The following is a 21,240-nucleotide window of genomic DNA, read 5'->3' as shown; positions in this document are numbered from 1 at the left end:
GTGCTTTTAATTTTGGTTTCTAGTTGTTCATAGCTAGCACGTAGAAATGCAATTGATTTTTGTATGTTGACCATATATCCCTTCTGAAACTTGAAAGTTATCTGAAACTACATAGAAAATCATCAAAGCAAGATTTTACAGAATAGGGTCTAACCAGACAACAAATAGTTATTATTCACCTACTGGATTCACAGAGGCATGTTGGTCTAAAAAGGTATGGCCCTGAGACATGACATAAGAAATTCTTAGGTAATAAATTGTAGGATTGACTTCCACATGTCTTAGCAATTTGACTTAGAGAAAAGTATCTTTACATAATATACACTAAGTTAATCTGATTTACCAATTACAGAAGACTAGCTTCTCATAAAGTTTTGTCCATTTCTTCTTTAATATCACGACTGTCTCTCATCATGACAAATACCGATTACTGACAGATGGCTTGGGTCACCTGCATTTTCCTAGATTTCTGTTCTTTTGTTTGCTGCTTTTCAGATCCACCCTCTCTTCCTCTTACCAGGATGGAGTCCTTTTCTCATTCTTGACCCATCCCAGAGGACTGGGTCCAGCCCACAGCTTCAGTCATCAGTCACATATGATGATGCCTAAATCTCCAGTGCAAACATTTCTTCCAAACTCAGGGTTGCATTTATAACTTTTACTGAATATCTGCACCAGACTACTGCATAAGCAGCTTATTAAATGCAACATACTTAAAACCAGTATTACTATCTTCCCTTGACTTCCCTTTCCTTCTACTCTAGTTTCTCATATTTGGAAAATGTTAGTGGTACCATCCATGTTGTTGCTCAGCACAGAAACATGGGAGTCATTTTTGACCCTTCCTCTCCCTTAACCCCAATATCTAGTCAGTTATTAAATCCCATTTTGATTCTTGCTCCTAAAGATATCTCTAATCCAACCTTTTTTCTCTATCCCCACGGCCCCATCTATCACAAGTAGTCATCATCTTACCTGGACTTTTCTTCTTCTAGATGGTTTTCCCACATTTTCTTATTCTATTTCAGCCTATTTTCCACACTGTCCAGATCATTTTGAAATATAAATCTTATCCTGACATTTTACTTATTTAGAAGCCTTTAATGGCTTCCCATTATCCTTTTAATGAAGCCCCACATCTTTAACACGTACTTCAACACCCTGCATGATCTGGCTTTTACCTTTATCTGTGAACAGTTTAACTCACTGCAACCACGCTTGGCCTTTTTTGTTCTTCCTTACCTTGTAACCTGTGCACAAGCTATTTCCTTTGCTCAGAATGCTCTACTTCTGTACAGTGTTTTAAATTCCTTAAATGCAAAGACTGTAGCTAATATTCCTCTTGTATTCTCCACTGTTACTTGGTAGTCTGTATTTAACTGAACATCTTGTAGTTCATTAACCATTAATTCATTCAATTAGTCGGTAGTGACAGCCTACCACTTCTGTGAGTTGAAATATAATTGTATTTTATTATTCCCAACATAAGATCCAAGATAATACATTGTAATAAAAGGCTTCTAGTATTTTTGGTATTTTTTTGAATAAAATATTTCCTGTGCTTTTTGCTAGTTAATGAAGATGCTCTTTGAATGTTCAGATGAACGAATTGACTTGGAACTCATTTCCTTCTGCATTAATCTTGCTGCTAACAAAAGGAATGTTCAGCTTATCTGTGAAGGTTAGTGCCTTTGAGCTTCATAGATGACCTCCATCATATGGCGACTGGCAAATGACGGCAAAGAAATAATTAGGAATTAAGAATTATACTAGCTATGTAAATCCTATTTTTAAATAGCTGTAAAAATTTATAGCTCTCATCTTTAAAGGTCACATGAATTCAGAATAAATACTCTTATGTCATGAGTAGAAACACCCTTTAGTAACATTTTATAAACCAGGGTTTAGTTATCCTTAATTGAAATTTGAATTTTGAAAACATTTCTAGGTGAAACAAAACTCTCTATTTGCAAAACAGTCTGTTACAGTGTAAGATAATTCAGTAGAAAAATATGTATTAGGTATTTGTTTAGATAATAACTTTGTAAAGTAGCTTGTCATGCATTATGATATTTTGGAACCTGCTCAGTAGATTTTTCTTATTTGAAAAGTATATATGTTTGTTTTAAAGCAAAAAAAAAATGACAAATGAGTAAATAGGAAAAAATTAAAATCTTATTCTCATTATCCAGACATAATGATAGATAAAATTTTGGTATAATGCTTCTGTATATTATTATTATTATTATTATTATTATTATTATTATAAACATGTAATGCATAATTTGTTTCAGGGGTATGGGTCTGTGTCCATATATTTTTAAAATGGGGTTTTTCTATCTATATATGGTGACAAAATTTTTTTTGTTAGTAATATCTTGAATCTTGTTCCATGTGATTAAATACTTTTATAAAACATAATTGCTTGTATAGCTACATATTTCCCCCTTAGGACCGCCTTTGCTGTATCCCATAGGTTTTGGACTGAAGTGTCTTCATTCTCATTGGTTTCCATGAATTGATTAAGTTCTTTTTTTATTTCCTGGTTGATCCAAACATATAAGACATAATTGCTAATAGCTGCAAAATAATCTATTAAGGGATTTTCTAGAATTTAATCAGATATTTTAGATATTTAATTTGTTGCCACTTCTTTTCTGTAACAAACCATGCTGCTGTAATTTTTCTTTCTCTGAAACTGTTCAGATTTCCATTTTTATATTAAGATTCATTCCTAGAAATAAATGAAACAAGATGGGATCAGGAGGAAGACAAACCATAAGAGACTCTTAATTTCACAAAATAAACTGAGGATTGCCCGAGGGGGAAGGGGGTAAGGAACAGGTGATTGGGTTATGGACATTGGGGAAGGTATGTGCTATGGTGAGTGCTGTGAAGTGTGTAAACCTGGCAATTCACAGACCTGTACCCCTGGGACTAATAATATATTATATGTTAATTTAAAAATTTAAATAATAAGAAGAAGAAAGAAAAAAAAAGATTCATTCCTAGAAGTACAAATTTTCTGGATCAAAAAGTATTTACATTTTTTAAATTTGTGGTGCCGATTCCACACACAAAAGCGCACATATATTTATGTGTAATTCTAGAACAGATAAAATTAATCTATGTTTAAAAAGAAGAAAGAGAAGGAAAACAATAGGGGGAAGAGGAAAAGGAGAAGAGAAGCGATCACATTTGGGGAAGAGAATTGACTGAGAAGGGGCACTCTCTGGAGTGAATAGAAATATTCTATATCTTGATATGGGTATGAATTTCCCAGGGGCATAAATTTATCAAAATTAATTTGTTGTACACTTAAGATTCATGCATTTTACCGTGTGTAGATTGGGGTTTTTTTTGAGAATTATAAACAACAACAAAAAATCATTAAACTTAAATGAACCTTAATTCTAATAAAGGAGTTTCTGGTTTTTTGTAGGAAATGGGCTGAAGATGCTCATGAAGAGGGCTCTGAAGTTCAAGGATCCATTGCTGATGAAAATGATTAGGAATATTTCCCAACATGATGGACCAACTAAAAATTTATTTATTGTAAGTATAGTTTCTTTGTTTCTGTCTATTAAAATAGCCTGGAAATTAAAGCTTTAAAGTGCTACATTTGGAAATAAAACTCTTACTGAGCTCTTATCAAATACTAACTCATAACCCAAGTTGCTCTTTTATCAACTTCTTGTAAGTTTAGCTTCTAGAAATCTCAATCTAAGTTTTAAAGTTGTTTTCGTTTTATGATCCCTACCCTTTACCCTTCCATCCTCACTCCAGTTTTCTTGCCTTTTAAACCTTTGGCTTCTGGGCCACCTGGCTGGCTTCATTTGGAAGAGCATGGAACTTTTATCTCAGGATTGTGAGTTTGAACCTCATGTTGGATGTAGAGATTACTAAAAATAAACAAACAACCCTTAAACCAATGGCTTGTATAGCAGTTTAATGGTTTAAGATTATTGAAATAAGAATCATGTTTGATACTTCTTTTTTTCTTCCTATGACTATATTATCAGATTGGCTTTTCTGCAGCAATCATATTATAAATGTATATTAAAATTCTGTTTTATTTAGGATTATGTTGGGGACCTTGCAGCCCAGATCTCTAATGATGAGGAAGAGGAGTTTGTGATTGAATGTTTGGGAACTCTTGCAAATTTGACCATTCCAGATTTAGACTGGGAATTGGTTCTTAAGGAGTACAAGTTAGTTCCGTATCTCAAGGATAAACTAAAACCAGGTCTGTGCTAAGTATTTTTCCTTTTGCATAATCATTAAGTTATTTCTTTCTGTTGTGGATAAGGCTGCTCAAGCAGTATTTTCTGACCAATATTATACTAGGTGGCGCATTTCTTCCTATACCTTGAGTTCAGCTCAGTTTCTTCTTCCCAGGGAGTTGGTCAGTAGGTCTCTCTTATATTAGTATTATTCTTCCTAACAATATGTTTTCTTAATATTAGTTTCCCTTCCCTATCCTGCTTATTTTTTTATCCTGTCTTTTTAAAATTACCAAATGCCATATATCTCTATATATGCATACAGCTGCACACAGAAAGTTCTTTGAGACATTCAAGTGAGTCTTCTATTTTCTCTGTTTACATCGTCCTTCATTTATATTTTCAGAGACATATCTTCATTTCTCTACTGCCTTCCCCCCAACACTTTGAACTGCCCTCATTGAGCTTAAAAATATGGGGGAGAGGACAAATTTATAAGCATGTTAAGTAAGGCTTCATAAGAACTGATATAGTAGCTTACAATATTTCTTCTGTGCATTCCAAGTTTTGGTAATATAAATGGATTTGGTCAGAACATTTCACTGAACTTTCTGTGGTTTGACTTGACTAGGTGCTGCAGAAGATGACCTTGTCTTAGAAGTGGTCATAATGATCGGAACTGTGTCTACGGATGACTCTTGTGCTGCGCTGCTAGCCAAATCTGGGATAATCCCTGCACTCATCGAATTGCTAAATGGTAAATTATAATTTATTTTATTTCATTTTTATGTTAATATATAAACAGGGTATTAGTTAACACTTTTAAATATAAAAGATCTGCAATCATGAAATACTAATATTCTATTTTATCTTCTTTCTGTTGAGCTTTGTGTTGATTGAATCAGATCTCCTGTGTTGTGCAACCCTTTTTTTAATCAGGAAGGTTCATTTGGAAGCTCATTCAAAGCATCCTATTCCCTCCTAAGTCCAGTATTATCCTCTAAACTTTCTATAATGAAGAAAGTGTTCTCTATTTGTGCTCTCCAACACATGTGGCTGTCGAGTACTTGAAATGTGGCTATTGGGACTGAGAATCTGAATTTTGTATTTAATCTAATTAGCCACAGTGGCTATGGTTATAGTATTAGACAGTGAGGCCTGGATAGAGTTTTTACCTACCTTTGTGTTGTTTTTTTTTGTTGTTGTTTTGTTTGTTTTGTTTTGGTTTTTTTTTAGATTTTATTATTTATTTGACAGAGAGATCACAAGTAGGCAGAGAGGCAGGCAGAGGAGAGGAGGAGGAAGCAGGCTCCCTGCTGAGCAGAGAGCCCGATGCGGGGGCTCGATCCCAGGACTCTGAGATCATGACCTGAGCCGAAGGCAGCGGCTTAAACCCACTGAGCCACCCAGGTGCCCCACTTTGTGTTGTTTTTAAGGGGCCAGGAGTCATTGTTTTCCACATGGTATACAAAATCTATCTGAATCTAATATTCTGTTACCGTCAAGTTCTCTAGAACCTTGTGTTAGTGTTCTTAGGCTGCTATAACAAAAAGACTGGGTGGCCTAAACAAAAATACATATTTTTTCTCAAAGTTCTGGAGGCTGGGAAGTCCAAGATCAAAGTGCCAGCCAGTTTGGTTCCTCATAAGGCCTTTCTTCCTGGCTTCCAAAAGCCCATCTTCTTGATGTGTTATCACATCCCCCCAGGGCAGAGAGCACAAGCAAGAGAGTATAAGCACACACACAACACTCTGGTACCTCTTCTTATAAGGATACTAATTCTGTGGGGTCAGGACTCCACCCTATGACCTCATTTGACCTTAATTACTTCCTTATAGACCTGTCTCCAAATTAAAGTCACATTTGGGGTTAGGGCTTTAATACAGAAATTTTGCAAAGTATGGGAAGCCTAAAAAGACACTCTAATCTCAGTCTTTCCTGTACAGGTATAATATATGTGCATTTTGTATAATTTTAATAGACCTTTTTGAAGTATAACATACATAAAGAAAAATACAAAAATACAGCTTAATGATTTTCAAAATGAGCCACACCTATGTTACTTCCACTCACATAAGGAAATGAACCTCACCATCACCCTGAAAGTCCCTCCTGTGTCACCTCCCAGTCCTTATCCAAATTGGTTTCTGTCCTCTCTTTTATTGTATATAGATTACTTCTGCCTGGCTTTGAACTTTATGTAAATAGAATCCAGGTTTTTTGTCTTACACTATAATGTGAGATTCATCTGTGTTGTATGCAGAATTGTGTTTCTTCTCATTGCTGTATAAATATACCACTATTTATCCTTTCTACTCCTGGTAGACAATAGGGTTTTTTTTTTTGATAGGAGAAGGACTATTATAAATAATGTTTCTGTGGACATTCTTAAACCTTTCATTTGGTAAATATGTGTATTTATTCCTATTAGACATATGCTTAGGAGTAGAATTGTTGGGGCATGGAGTCCCCATATGTTTGGCTTTGGTAAATAATGCCAGTAAGTTTTTCAAGGTAGTTGTGCCAATTTTCAGTCCCACCAGAAATGTGCTGAAGTTCCAGTTCTTCTACATCACCCCCGTATCAGGACTCTTTGGTCTCTTTCATTGTGGCCTTCAGAGTGGCAGTTTTAATTTGCATTAATTTGCATTAATTTGCATTTCCCTAATGACTTATAATTGAGTACCTGTTTGTATTTATTGGCCAGTTATGGCTAATAAAGTTAAGTACCTATTTAAGTCTTTTGCCCACTACTCTCTTTAGAATTTTTAAAAATTTGATTTACAGATTCCTTAACATAATGCATTTTAATAGGTCACCTAGAGATAATACCTCCATAGTTGAAGTGTTCCTACATAAAGTATATATAAATGTCCTTTGGTCCACCCTTCTCACAGAGAGAAGGTTTCAAATTAGAAATAATTAAAAGAGAGGTAGTTGGGAGGTATGAGTGAAGACAGTGTAGTTGGCAGAGTGAGAATGAGGATTTTCTGATCTGGAGAAAGTTGAAACAGATGACCTGTTCTGGAATCGCTGTTCCACACTGACTATGGTTGAGAGAGTGGAGATATGTATGAAGCAGGTTGACAGAGCCAGCTCACAGTGTTTTATTTACCTTGTTTTAATGTTCTCTGCCATGAGGTTATCGTAAGCAGAGACTCTATACCTCTCTTTTAAAGAAATACATGGATTTCTGGGAATACAGTCCATAATACCTAAATACTGTGTGGTGATAGGCAGTGAGTACACTTACCGTGGTGAGCATTGGGTGATATGTAGAATTGTTGAATCACTGCTGTACACCTGAAACGAATAAAACATGTCAACTGTTCTTCTATAACAAAATAAAGAAATATATGGGTTTTCAAGATTAAAACCCTTGGGGTTAAGTGAGGAAACACTGTATACCAAGAGAATAATTAATGGAATTTTAGCCCAGGTAGTCTGGAAGAGTGGTACATTGGCAGGTATGTGAGGGAAATCCTTCGGACTTTTTTTTTTTTTTAATTTAATTTTTTTTTCGGTGTTCTAGAATTCATTGTTTATGTACCACACCCAGTGTACCAGGCAATACGTGCCTTCCGTACTATCCACCACCAGGCTCACCCAATGCCTCACCTCCCTCCCTTCCAAAACCCTCAATTTGTTCCTTAGAGTCCACAGTCTCTCATGGTTCATCTCCCCCTCCGATTTATCCCAACTCTCTTCTCCTCTCCATCTTCCGATGTCCTCCGTGTTATTCCTTATGCTCCACAAGTAAGTGAAACCGTATGATATTGACTCTCTCTGCTTGGCTTATTTCACTCAGCATAATCTCCTCCAGTCCCATCTTGTTGATACAAAAGTTGGGTATTCATCCTTTCTGATGGAGGCACAGTACTCCATTGTATATATGGACCACATCTTCTTTATCCATTTGTCCGTTAAAGGGCATCTTGGCTCCTTCCACAGTTTGGAGACTGTGGCCATTGCTGCTATAAACACTGGGGCACAGATGGCCCTTCTTTTCATTACATCTGTATTGTTGGGGTAAATACCTAGTAGTGCAATTTTTGGGTCATAGGGTAGCTCTATTTTTATCTTTCTAAGGCACCTCCACACTGTTTTCCAAAGTGGCTGCACCAACTTGCTTTCCTACCAACAGTGTAAGAGGGTTCCCCTTTCTCCACATCCTCTCCAACACACGTTGTTTACTGTCTTGTTAATTTTGGCCATTCTAACTGGTGTAAGGTGGTATCTCAATGTGGCTTTGATTTGAATCTCCCTGATGGTTAATGATGATGAACATTTTTCATGTGTCTGTTATCCATTTGTATGTCTTGTTTGGAGAAATGTCTGTTCATGTCTTCTGCCCATTTTTTGACATGATTATCTGTTTTGTGTGTGTTGAGTTTGAGGAGTTCTTTATAGATCTTGGATATCAGCCCTTTGTCTGTAATGTCATTTGCAAATATCTTCTCCCATTCCGTGGGTTGCCTCTTTGTTTTGTTGACTATTTTATTTGCTGTGCAGAAGCTTTTGGTCTTGATGAAGTCTCAAAAGTTCATTTTCGCTTTTGTTTCCTTTGCCTTTGGAACATACCTTGAAAGAGGTTGCTGTGGCCAATGTCGAAGAGGTTACTGCCTATGTTCCCCTCTAGGATTTAGATAGATTCCTGCCTTACGTTGAGGTCTTTTATCCATTTCGAGTTTATCTTTGTGTATGGTCTAAGAGAATGGTTGAGTTTCACTCTTCTACACATAGCTGTCCAATTTTCCCAGCACCATTTATTGAAGAGACTCCTTTGGACTTTAAGGGGCCTACAATTTTTTCTACAGAACTAGTTAGATGCTCTGTTGACCCATAAGTCTGTGTCTAACAGATATCATTGAACTGTTGTCAAGAGTTGACAAAAAACTATTAATATATCAAATTTCATAACCAGTACCTAAAAATTAGATTTCTATAAGTGTTTGCTTTTGCCATTACATAATAATCAGTGGACATCAGCTATTCTGTTAAACTATTCTATTATATTAAACATTTAATTTAATTATCCTTGTGGTTATATAACATTATTTTTACTATTATAATCAATTTGATTAAAACTGAAATAACTTATTTCATGACAATAAGTAAAATTTAACTTTTTAAACATTATTCAAGAATAATATGTCTTTATAGTAGTTTTTCTACCAAAAACTTAGAAACTTAGAATTCAATATTATAAAGGCAAAATATAGAACCAGATTTATTTCACAAATTAGAATTGTTTTAGAAATTCTTATGATGGACCAAACCAAAAACAAAAAAGTAAGTGTTACCGTTTCACATTAGGGACATAGAAGTTAATTTAATAATTTCTTTATACCTGTTGGCAAAATATAGTGAGAATTATAGAGTAGCACTATTACTATGTTCTTAAGCCAGTTTTGTCCTTCTGTTCTTCTTAAGTACAACCTGATCTTTTGAGACAATCTCAAATAGTCTGGTTTAAACTCAGAGCTTATATATATATTTTTTTAAATCTTATTTTTTACCTTTGTATTTCAAAGTAATTTAACCTAGTTGAACTGTAACCAAAATTACTGAAAACTTCTGAAAATATGTTATAAATTTCCTCACTGATCATCATCATGGAATTTAGAAAAAATACCTAAATATATAAATTGCATATGCCACCATGTATTATAAATAATGTAAACTGGTTGGCCCTTACCTATCTCCTGTCACTTTCAGTTTTCTCATTCTCCACTATGCCAGTCAATGTTTTTCAGTTTTATATATAACTATAGCATTCTTTCATTTGAAGTGTTCTGCTTCCTTTCAGCTCAACAAGAAGATGATGAATTTGTATGTCAGATAATTTACGTCTTCTACCAGATGGTTTTCCACCAAGCCACGAGAGATGTCATAATCAAGGAAACGCGTATCCTTTTAATATTTACAATAGATAATGACATTCACATACTCAGAAAAAAATGCATCTTCAGGTATTTTTTCTAGCATATGTTAAAGTAATGTAAAAATACCAAACTTCAAAATAATTTTAGAAGGCTAGGTATTTTTCATGGAAGCTGTTGATCCCAAATCTGTTATAGGTAGACTCTTGCAAACAATTCTATTTTGTCATGCTGTGATTCCTAAGAACTTAACACACATATTAGAACTTCCTTCTCTATTAACTATCAGATGTTCCTAGGACTGCCCTTAGTACTCTTTCAAAAATCTTATCATATTCACTCTATATGGGAAAATACATCTGTTCCCATGACATCAGCTACCAACTCTATACTAAGTATTTACTATCTTCAAAATCTCTTTCTTGAGTCTTAGGCATTTCTTGCTAATTGCCATCTGGATGTCTTCCACCGATCTAAAGAGCATTATAATCAAATAGTCCAAATTTTAGGTTACCTTTTGCCACTTAAAAGCTGCAGGACCTTGGATAAATTATCTAATCTCCCTTGAGCATAAAATCTTTCATCTGTAAAATAGCCATAATATTATTACAATGAAAAGAAGATATCCTGCCCTGTATGATTGTTCCTAAGTACCCAATGGACTTAAAAGTGCCTGTAGTTGTTTCTAACAGAGATAGTAAGTGATGGTTGATTGTTATTACATTCAAAAGGGTACTCAATACCAACATTCTCTCCTGAAAAACAGTCTGCCTTCTGTGTTCAGAGTGGGTGAGGAAGTTACCATCCACCCAGTCTCATCACTGAACACTTTGTATCGGCTGCTCTCCCGTTACACAATCATTCACCATGTAAACGTCTGCCAAGTTCTGAGCTTCGAACAGATACTGTTTTACGTGCTACATGTATAAAAAGTATCAGGCTCTGTATTCAAGGAGTTTATAGTCTAATTGGCGAGATAAGTAAATAAGAAATAAAAAATTATAATGCAGTGTATTAATGTCATAAAGGTGTGTGCATTGGGCACAAGAGAAGATATATAACCAAGTCTGGGGATGTCATGAAATGCTGGCAGTAGAAGCAGCATCTGAGCTGAATGTGTGTGTGTGTGTGTGTGTGTGTGTGTGTGCGCGCGCGCGCACATGCACACACATGTTGGTGATCTGCTTTTTTGTGTACAAAAAAAAAAATCTGCTTTTGAACTCCACTGGTAAAGTTCTTCATTACCCAGGTGAAAAATCCACATTTAACTTGACCGTAATCTATTTTTGCAAAGTTCCCTCCTTTAACTCTACAATATGCAGTTTCTCTTATCACACCACAGTTTGTCATCCTATCGGACAGACCCATCTTACTGCCTCTTTGTGTGCTTTAGCAGCCTCAAATGCGTTTTTCTCTTTCTTAACCTAATAATCCCAGCTCATCAAAGGCAGATTTATAAGGCGTCTTCTCAGTTAAGCCTTTCTAATGCAGTTAAGCTCCCTCCTTCCCAGTAGGAGTAATTTATTTTGACCTTCAATAAAGAACTTCAAATTGTGTATTTGTATGCCTGTTTTTACCAAAAGATGTTGAGCTCTTCAGCTTAAGGACCAGCTTTGTCTTCCTCATCTTCATCTGTCCTCAGAAGTTAACATAGTATCTGGGATGTGGTCAGTACTTGTTTGGTCAATGAACATGTGTCTAAATGGCAAATGTTCTTTTAGGAGTAATACCTTGGGAGACTTTTTTCTTTTTTCTTTTTTTAATGATCTGGGTCCTCACTCAAAACATTTGCAACTCCTTCAGTATTATATTCAAAGCCAATGATACAAGATCATAAGTATCATCTTTGGAGGAAATTCTCTTGCTTTTGAGGACTAGATTGATTTCTGGAGCCGTATAAAGTCTTCCAAAAGTCAAGTCTGAAGAGTAACAAGTCTAACTGAGAAATATTCATTTTGATATGGGCTATCAATATGCAAATACTGTTTTGCCTTAATTACATTAGATCTTCTTTTATCACAAAGTAATATTTTTAAAATGTGGTTTATAAACTCTCTCAGGAAAATAAGTTCCAATACACTCCTTTCAGTAAGTCTTCATATCATTGGAATAAATTCACTTTCCCCAGTGGTGTTCTGTGGAACTTTTTTTTTTTAATAGTTGCTTAATGGAAAAAGTTTCTTCAATAAATGAGTTGGGAATATACACAGTTAAACAGGTTTTCTTGCTACAGGGTCTTCTCAGAAATTTTAATATGCTTTTTTGGGTTGAGCATCTCTGAAACACATGTTAGAAGACATGAAAGAGAAGGCATAGCTTTCCTAGGTAACTTATTTGAAAGACCACCTTTGTTTACATGTATCACGTAGGGGTTTTTCTGAGGACTACTGAAGAACGAAGTATTTGTAATACGTACCAAGTGCTGGTACTTAGTGAAGAAACGTCTCTAACCTGGTCTGTTTAAGATGCACTGTCAGTTCCTTATTATCAAAGACCACAATCTTAAGACAACTTCCATTTGATTTTTCTTCTTAGTGTAACTTTACTTTCTCCCAAATTTGATTTTTGTTAAGCCACTGGATCTGAAGTGAGTACTTTTCAAATAGTTATTCTGGAGAATATAGTATGTTGATAATGCAGGGAATGGGACATTAAAAAATCTGCTGATTTAAAATTTTTACAAAAGCACTAGGAATGCTAGTTCGATCTGATGCTTTCATCCATCCCTTAAGATTGTATAAAGATTGCTAGAGTGCTTTTGCCCAGTGTTTTGGTGTTCAAAAACCAGGGATTTTTATTGATGTCAATGATACTTAAATAGGTCTTTTGTCACATAATTAGAAAATATTATTAAAATACTTCACTGTCGGGGCGCCTGGGTGGCTCAGTGGGTTAGGGCCTCTGCCTTCGGCTCGGGTCATGATCTCAGGGTCCTGGGATCGAGCCCCACATCGGGCTCCCAGCTCCATGGGGAGCCTGCTTCCTCCTCTCTCTCTCTCTCTGCCTGCTTCTCTGCCTACTTGTGATCTGTCTGTCAAATAAATAAATAAAATCTTTAAATAAAATAAAATACTTCACTGTAACTTTAAGCATTTTATTGTGATTTTTGCTATGACTGATATACTTAAATTTTTAAATAAAGATTTATTAGGCAGTAAACTATTTCTTTTTCTCATTTTTTAATTTAGAGAATTTGATCAACATCATTTTATTTTAAACAGAACGAAAGAAACTTGGTGTTTGAGATGGCAGGTTTAGACTTATATTAGATAAACATATGATTTATGTTAAGATGTTTGAAATATTTAAAATAGATCTCAGCACAATCATAGGAATTGAGAATCTGAAATTGAGAACCAGTGCTATTGTAATAATTAATTTTTATACAACCCCAAAAATTGTAGAATGGGAAAATAAGCCAAATTTGACTTTTAGAGTCCCCCTGAGAATATATTATTCTATACTTTTTTCCTATATTTTAAATATATCCTTTTAGTCCCCCAAGAAAATTAGTAAGTAGCACTGATGGGTAGAAGATGTGGGCTAACCTCTGTCTTTGCTACTTGCTGTGAAACTTGATAAAAATTTTTTCGGCATTTTAACAGTGCTACAAAGAATGTCATTTGCTTGTACACATGTGCTAAATTTTCTTGATAGAAACCTGTGGCTTCTGTTTCAAATACAATTTTAACCAAGACCGACTAATATTAGAGATCATAAGTTTTTCTTCACTGCCTTTTTGAGATTCGTTGAGGTTTCCTAATTGATTTAAGTTTTCCTTATTCTTTCCTTCTCCCCTCCTTATTTGTTATTTATATATGCCATCTTTTTTCTTTTGGGAGTTAAACCCAAATTTCAACATGTATCCTCTCCAATTTTAGAGGCCTGTATCCTTTCACTTAAGCCTGTTTCCAGTCCCATCTTCCACGTTATTTACTATCTAGTATAATTATTTCACCTCATTTTTGTAACATTTGAAAATGGATTATTTTAGTTATTGTCTTTTAAAAACCAGTGCTTATTTAAGATTTATAATATGTTGACCTATTTCCTTGTTTTCTGTTTTTTCTTGAATTCCATTTGTCTATTTTTCTGAGTTGATTTTCTTTCATAATTACATTCTCTTAAAGTGCTAAGTGAATATCTATTAATAATAAAATATATCTCTATCTGAAAATAACTAGCATCTTTTCTTTAATAATAATTTAACACAATATGCAGTTTTAGATTGCTAGTTATTTTTCCTCAGCAATTGAAAGGAATTTTTCCACTGTCTTTTTTCCTGAGTTAATTAATGCCTGTGTGAAGTCTGTAGTCTGCTAATTATTGGTATCTGTCATAAAGTCTGACGACAATTTACTTTTTTTTCCTTTATAAATGACTTTGATTTTTTGCCAGTGAGACCAGAGGAATGTTTGTTTGTTTTTTGTTTTTTGTTTTTTTAAAGATTTTATTTATTTATTTGACAGAGAGATCACAAGCAGGCAGAGAGGCAGGCAGAGAGAGAGGAGGAAGCAGGCTCCCTGCTGAGCAGAGAGCCCGCTGCGATGCGGGCAGCGGCTTAACCCTCTGAGCCACCCAGACACCCCTGTTTGTTTGTTTTTTTTAAAGCCAAGTAGCTTTATTAGAATTTGACTGGGTATTCATCATCCTTGCTTGATTTTTCCAAGTATCAAATGTGATCTTTCAGTATGTAGTTCTCTTTTTCCCCCCTAATTTCAGGAAAGTTCTCCTGAATTATAGTTTTTAGTTAGTTGTTCTGTTTTATTGCTTTTGTTGTCTCCTTTGGAATTTCTGTTATGTTGGATCTTCTTTGGCTATCTTTAATATTTGTCATCTTCTAATATTTTCTTTTTATTTATTTTTAAATTTCACAAATTTTCTTCCTTTTTACCTTCCATTTCTCTTGGAGTTTTATCTGTTGTTTTTGTTTACTCATATATTATTATAAATTTAGCTCGTATATATCTGAAATGATTTTTACTTTTATTTTTAGTTCTGAATTATTTTGTTTTCTAATTTTGATTTATATTGTTCTTTTACATATATTCTATTTTCTTAAATTCTTTTATTTTTGAAATATTGGGTTATAGCTTTCATTTTTCATGTGCAAATGCCTTATTTTTCTCACAATAACCATATATAAGATATAACTGATTCTTTTCTGCTGCAATTTTTTTGTGAAATTAATTTTCCTAAACCTTTAGGTGGGCCAGCGTGATCAAGAAAGCTTTATAGTGATACAGCTCTAGAGCTCCCTCTTCAGTTATTTTCATGTTTTCAAAAATTGGGCCTTGTACTTTTCTCAGATTTACTGGCTTTGTTTTCCTTACCCAGTTTTATTTAGTGTTTTTTTTTTTTCTTTTTTATTTCTGTTATCCCTGTCCTTTAAAAAAATGAAATGTTAAATGTTTCTGGTCATCTTTTACTAATCCTATTTTAAAATTTGAAGTTAGATTTATGGCAGCATTTGAATTTAGAGAAATGTGGGATTTTCTAATATGCTTGAATAACCTCAATCTCAAACGAGTTTGTATCTTTAACCACTTTTATTTAGAGGCTCCAGCATATCTCATAGATCTGATGCATGATAAAAATAATGAAATCCGAAAGGTCTGTGATAATACATTAGATATTATAGCGGTAAGTAATTTTTCTTCTTATACAAAGTATTATAATAGTCTTCATTTGGGAGAAAAGAACTGTTTAGAACTTTGCATTTCATGTAAATGCAAACTTGTATTTTGGTAAATCTCTGAAAATTCAGTGATATTAAATTCATGTTTAAAACATTAAGACCTTGGGCACCTGGGTTTAAAGCCTCTGCCTTCAGCTCAGGTCATGATCCCAGGGTCCTGGAATCGAGCCCCGCATCGGGCTCTCTTCTCAGTGGGGAGCCTGCTTCCTCCTCTCTCTCTCTCTGCCTGCCTCTCTGCCTCCTTGTGATCTCTGTCTGTCAAATAAATAAGTAAAATCTTTAAAAAAAAATTAAGACCTTTAGCCTTCAAATTTTTAAGTGTTTTATACATATTAAGTGTTTTAGATTTGGTCTACACGTCATCTCAGAATCATCTGTTTTGCAGAGAAATTATTTCATAGGAGCAGGGGTTTAATGAGAATTTCTACCAAAACTCAACATAGTCAGTTTTGCAATTTGGCCATTAAACTTTTTTAATAAGTCAATTATTATTTCAGTGATTTGATTTTTGTCTATATTCATATACTTGTTTTGTAAGTTGTTTTGGAATGATGAAACATAAAAATAATGTTATTCATGACTGTAGAAAATCTTATTTTTTTTAAAGTATTTTATTGTTTGTTTGAGAGAAAGAGAGCACAAGCACGGGGAGCAGCAGAGGGAGAAGCAGATTCCCCACTGAGCAAGGATCCCAACCCATGGCTCAATCCCCAGACCCTGAGAGCATGACGTGAGCAGAAGGCAGACATTTAACCGACTGAGCTGCCCGGGCGCCCTCTGCAGTACCTTTTTTTTTTTTTTTTAAAGATTTTATTTATTTATTTGACAGAGATCACAAGTAGGCAGAGAGGCAGTCAGAGAGAGAGAGAGGAGGAAGCAGGTTCCCTGCAGAGCAGAGAGCCCGATGTGGGGCTCGATCCCAGGACCCTGGGATCATGACCCGAGCCGAAGGCAGAGGCTTTAACCCACTGAGCCACCCAGGCTCCCCTGCAGTACCTTTGAAAGGATTTATAACCAAAGGAATATAATCAGAAGGGTAATCTGAGTCAGCAATTAGAAACATGCTCTCCATGTACACGTTTCTTCAGAAATCATGCTCATGCTGCCCACCAGAGTCTTCTGCCTAAACTTGGGCCTTGTACCGGGATGAGCCGTACACTAGATACTTTAAATGTATTTTCACTTATGGCATATATTGCTGCACACAACTTGCTTGCTTCCTTCTTTGAACTGGATTAGTACTTTTTATTTTGACTCACCCTGTAAAAATCTTCTTGAATATAGCCTACTCAGTAGTTTTCAAAGTTTAACTTAAGCTTTTTAAAGAATCAGAATAACATCTTGGGCGCCTGGGTGGCTCAGTGGGTTAAGCCGCTGCCTTCGGCTCAGGTCATGATCTCGGGGTCCTAGGATCGAGTCCCGCATCGGGCTCTCTGCTCAGCAGGGAGCCTGCTTCCCTCTCTCTCTCTCTCTCTCTGCCTGCCTCTCCGTCTACTTGTGATCTCTCTCTGTCAAATAAATAAAATCTTTAAAAAAAAAAAAATAACATCTTAAAGAGTCAGTTAACAAATTTATTTAGAACTCCTTTAAGTTGGCATTTGTGCTAGTGATTACATTATGAAATCAGACAACCACTATCAGGTAACTTCTTGTCAATTTCTTGCATTTTATTACAGAAATTGATCTTATTTGATATCATCTGCTTTTTGGATTTGCCTGAGTCAAGTCATTACTGCTTTATACATTTTTTTTTCCTTAGAGAGCACATGTGTGAGGTGGGGAAGGGACAGAGTGGTAGAGAAACAGAGGGTCTTAAGCAGGCTCCACACCCAGTATGGAGCCCAATGCAGGGGTCAGTCTCACAACCCTGAGACCATAACCTGAGCCAAAATCAAGAGTCGGACATACAACCAACTGAGCCACACAGGTGCCCCTATCATTACTGGTTTAAACCTAAATGAGTATGTTGGCATTTAGCTTTGATCTTTTCATTAAAATAAGGAAATTTTACATATTTCTTTCAAAGATTTTATTTATGTATTTGACAGAGATCACAAGTAGGCAGAGAGAGAGGGCTAGGGAGGCTCCCCGCTGAGCAGAGAGACCGATGCGAGGCTCCATCCCAGGACCCTGGGATCACGACCAGAGCCGAAGGCAGAGGCTAATCCACTGAGCCACCCAGGCGCCCCAAGGAAATTTTTACATATTAAATTCTTGCTTTGGTAAGATGTTTCAGACATGTAGGCCCCTGGTCACAGGGTTTATAAATAGAGGATATTTATTACTCCTAGAGAATAATTTCATGGCTCATATAGAATTTTCTCTTTTTAATATTTATTTATTTGAGAGAGGGGGGGAGGGGCAATCGGAGAGGGAGAGAGAATCCCAAGCAGACTCCCTGCTAAGCTTGGAGCCCGACCCACAGCTCAATCCTAGGACCCTGAGATCACAACTTGAGCTGGAATCAGGAATCAGACACTAACCTGACTCTGACTGAGCCAGCCAGGTGCCCCTCGTATACTATTTTCTTGTAGATCACTCAGTCAGTGTTGTATATGAAGTATATAGTGTATGAATAAAAAACTTTTTAATGTTCTGTTTGTGATTATCTTACCTTAAGCAATGAGGAAAGGAGAAAAGATGTCAGTTTGTTATGGATTGCTTTTAGCATACTTTTTTAAATTTTAAAAAAATTTTTTATAAGCTTTTAGCTTACTCTTAAAATTACCTTCTTGTTTGGGGCACCTGGGTGGCTCAGTGGGTTAAAGCCTCTACTTTCAGCTCAGGTCATGACCTCAGGGTCCTGGGATCGAGCCCCACATCGGGCTCTCTGCTCAGTGGGGAGCCTACTTCCTCCTCTCTCTCTCTCTCTCTCTCTCTGCCTGCCTCTCTGCCTACTTGTGATCTCTGTCTGTCAAATAAATAAAATCTTTTTAAAAATAAATAAATAAATAAATTATCTTCTTGTTTGAAGGCAATAATGTTTAGATTTACATATTAGGCATGTTTGGTTTAGAATATAAATTAATGATAGTTCCAAAATGCCAGCTCAGTCTTCTTATAAAAATATTTAGAATCAAATATGAATATAAGGTGAAAAATTTTACTCCCAATTATTTTTAAACTCTGGGCTAAAGTCTCTCATCTTGAACAGAAATTTTCCTTACCTTGTGTCTACCTATTTTTTCTAGACTGCTGTCCTAGTTCTCTCTCTTTCTCTCTCTCTCCCTGTCAAACAAATGTTTTGAAAAAATCTACATATTACTTCCTTTATTTCTTCATTTCCCCTCATCCTTTCAATCTGTACCAATTTGGGGTTCTGCCTCCATTATTGCACTGATACAGTTCTCACTAAAGTCACCCTGGCCTTCGTTTTTCTAAATCCAATGAGGATTTTTAATCTTCATTTTACTTTGTTGATCTTACCGTCCTTAAAGGAATTTATAAATCCTGATCAGAGTTAAAATGTAAACAAAGAAAATTATTTAGGTAATTATTTTTACAAAGAACCTTGTTGATAAGGTCTTCAAAGAATAATCAGCAAAATGAAACTGGTGATATATCAGCCAGCTACATATGACTCCCTAAGATGGTATCTGATCACTTGACTTTGTATAAAAAAATTCGAACAAGCTACCTTGAAGGTTCACCTAATCTGTCTATGACTCCACATGAGACTTAACAAAGTAAGTACTTGATATTATGCCAAGTAATTTTAGATTGTTTCATTTCACACATTGGAAAAGTTTAGTCTGAAAAGGTATTTAGAAATAATAAACCTATTAAATACAATATTTAAAGATACTCATGTGTGAATTATGTGATTTAAAAGTCCTGCTGTGCTACCCAACCAGGTCATATTCACAGCTAAATTTTTTAGATGGACAGAAGTGGTCTACAGCTGATGGAAGGGCTCAAAACATCCCACATTCTGCTGGAAGAATGTTTCTTTACCTTTCTGCTCTTATACACTCATGAGAGTCAAGGCCCCGGTTCAGTTCTAGCTTGATAGTAAGGAACTGCACCACTGGGAGCAGCTTCTTCCCAAAACTTTTTCTCCCCTTCACAGCTGAGTAGGGTTTCTGGTTTTACATTCAACTTTTGGCCTTTATAACATGGCAATTTGGTCTAACAGAATATTGCATCTAGAATACAACTGATTCTCTTTCTTTTCACCAGCTGAGTAATCTCAGACAGTGTATAGCTTTTTGAAGATTCAATTTACAGTGACGTTTCTGGGGATTAGAGAGTTATTGTTAGTTGAGTTAGGGAAAATATGGAGCATATCCCATATGATGGTCAGCCTCAGTTTTGTTCGAACTAGGCCAAAACTCAGACCTTGTTGAGAAATTTATATGTGGATTACCTATCTGGACCAACATTTTCTTTCCTTGGTACCGTTAATTATCTACATTATTTTCATTTAAATTTTTTAAATGGTGTAGGAAGATAATCTGTTCACTGTTTGGGTTTTAACTATGGAACATTATTTGGAGTATTATTTTGGCCAGACATATGACTATTTACAGTTTAAGATTATTCTGCAAAATGGCTGAATTTGGCATTTTAAAACTCCATGTCAGAGCAGTTCTAAATAGGGTAATTAACTGAAAGGCCTTGATTCGGACAGTGTAGTAAACAGGAATCTGCCTTTTCTAGTGTAGAAGTGCCTCGTCTGTTAAATTACCCATGTTCTGAATCTGTGGTGACTTATTTTAATTTGGACTCAATTTATCCACTAACCTCAGGCCAGAGTTATACTGCTACCTTGCTAAGCCTCCTTGTTTGGGAGAAATTTGAGGAGTGGGCCATTTTAATGCATCAGTAAAATGACAGCTTCTCAGGTTCACTTGGGACAGGACATAGCTGCCAGTCCGGTTCTTTGAGCTCAGACTCTACTACTGATCATGACTCAGGGTGCTATTTTCTTGTCCCAAATCTTTTTCAAGAGTAAAACAAGAGGAAATTGACTTAATTCAAAACAGGAGAAACTTTGATTAGACAAAGCAAAGATGATGAAACACTAGAAATAAGCCGTCAAGGGAGAATGTAAAGCCTCTGTCCAGTCAGCATTAGTAAAAACTGAATAACCAACTTTCTTAAATAGTTAGAAACCTGCCTAGAATGGGAGGGGATGATCTCTTAAGATTCTTTTTACCTCTGGACTTTGATATCCTAGTATTCTCAGCATGACTATGTACTATAACAATTAAAAATTTTTAAGAAAGAGCTAATGCGAGTATTTGTAGCTTGAGGCAATTTAAGAAAGCAAACTTCTTTTTTATTTAAGACAGGGTGGAATAATAAGAAACATTTAGATACCTTGTAAGCCTTAGGGAAATATGCCTTGTGCAGTAAAGAACTTGTCCCCCCAATTATAGAAATGCTACATTAGTGATGATTTGTTTAGTGTGTTTGGGCCCAAGCCCTACAATTG

The 21,240-nt window shown here is 35.5% G+C and overlaps 1 protein-coding gene across 4 annotated transcripts in view; it reads left to right on the top strand.

Moving 5' to 3' along the window:
* KIFAP3 (kinesin associated protein 3) overlaps positions 1-21,240 on the top strand; it is a 191,090-nt gene that overhangs the window by 125,026 nt on the left and 44,824 nt on the right. For 3 of the 4 annotated variants that reach the window (XM_047704339.1, XM_047704340.1, XM_047704342.1), the window contains 6 exons: positions 1,573-1,681; positions 3,443-3,555; positions 4,081-4,246; positions 4,855-4,980; positions 10,033-10,131; positions 15,663-15,748. In XM_047704339.1, coding sequence (XP_047560295.1) covers positions 1,573-1,681; positions 3,443-3,555; positions 4,081-4,246; positions 4,855-4,980; positions 10,033-10,131; positions 15,663-15,748 — 699 coding nt within the window. Of the gene's footprint in view, positions 1-1,572; positions 1,682-3,442; positions 3,556-4,080; positions 4,247-4,854; positions 4,981-10,032; positions 10,132-11,427; positions 11,594-15,662; positions 15,749-21,240 lie in introns of those variants that run through there. The other variant, XM_047704343.1, reaches the window with a different exon arrangement.

The sequence above is a fragment of the Lutra lutra genome, chromosome 15, assembly GCF_902655055.1.
Source record: "Lutra lutra chromosome 15, mLutLut1.2, whole genome shotgun sequence".
NCBI classification, from domain to species: Eukaryota; Metazoa; Chordata; class Mammalia; order Carnivora; family Mustelidae; genus Lutra; species Lutra lutra.
The sequence above is the reverse complement of the archived record's forward strand: the minus strand, read 5'-3'. Positions and strand labels throughout refer to the sequence as shown.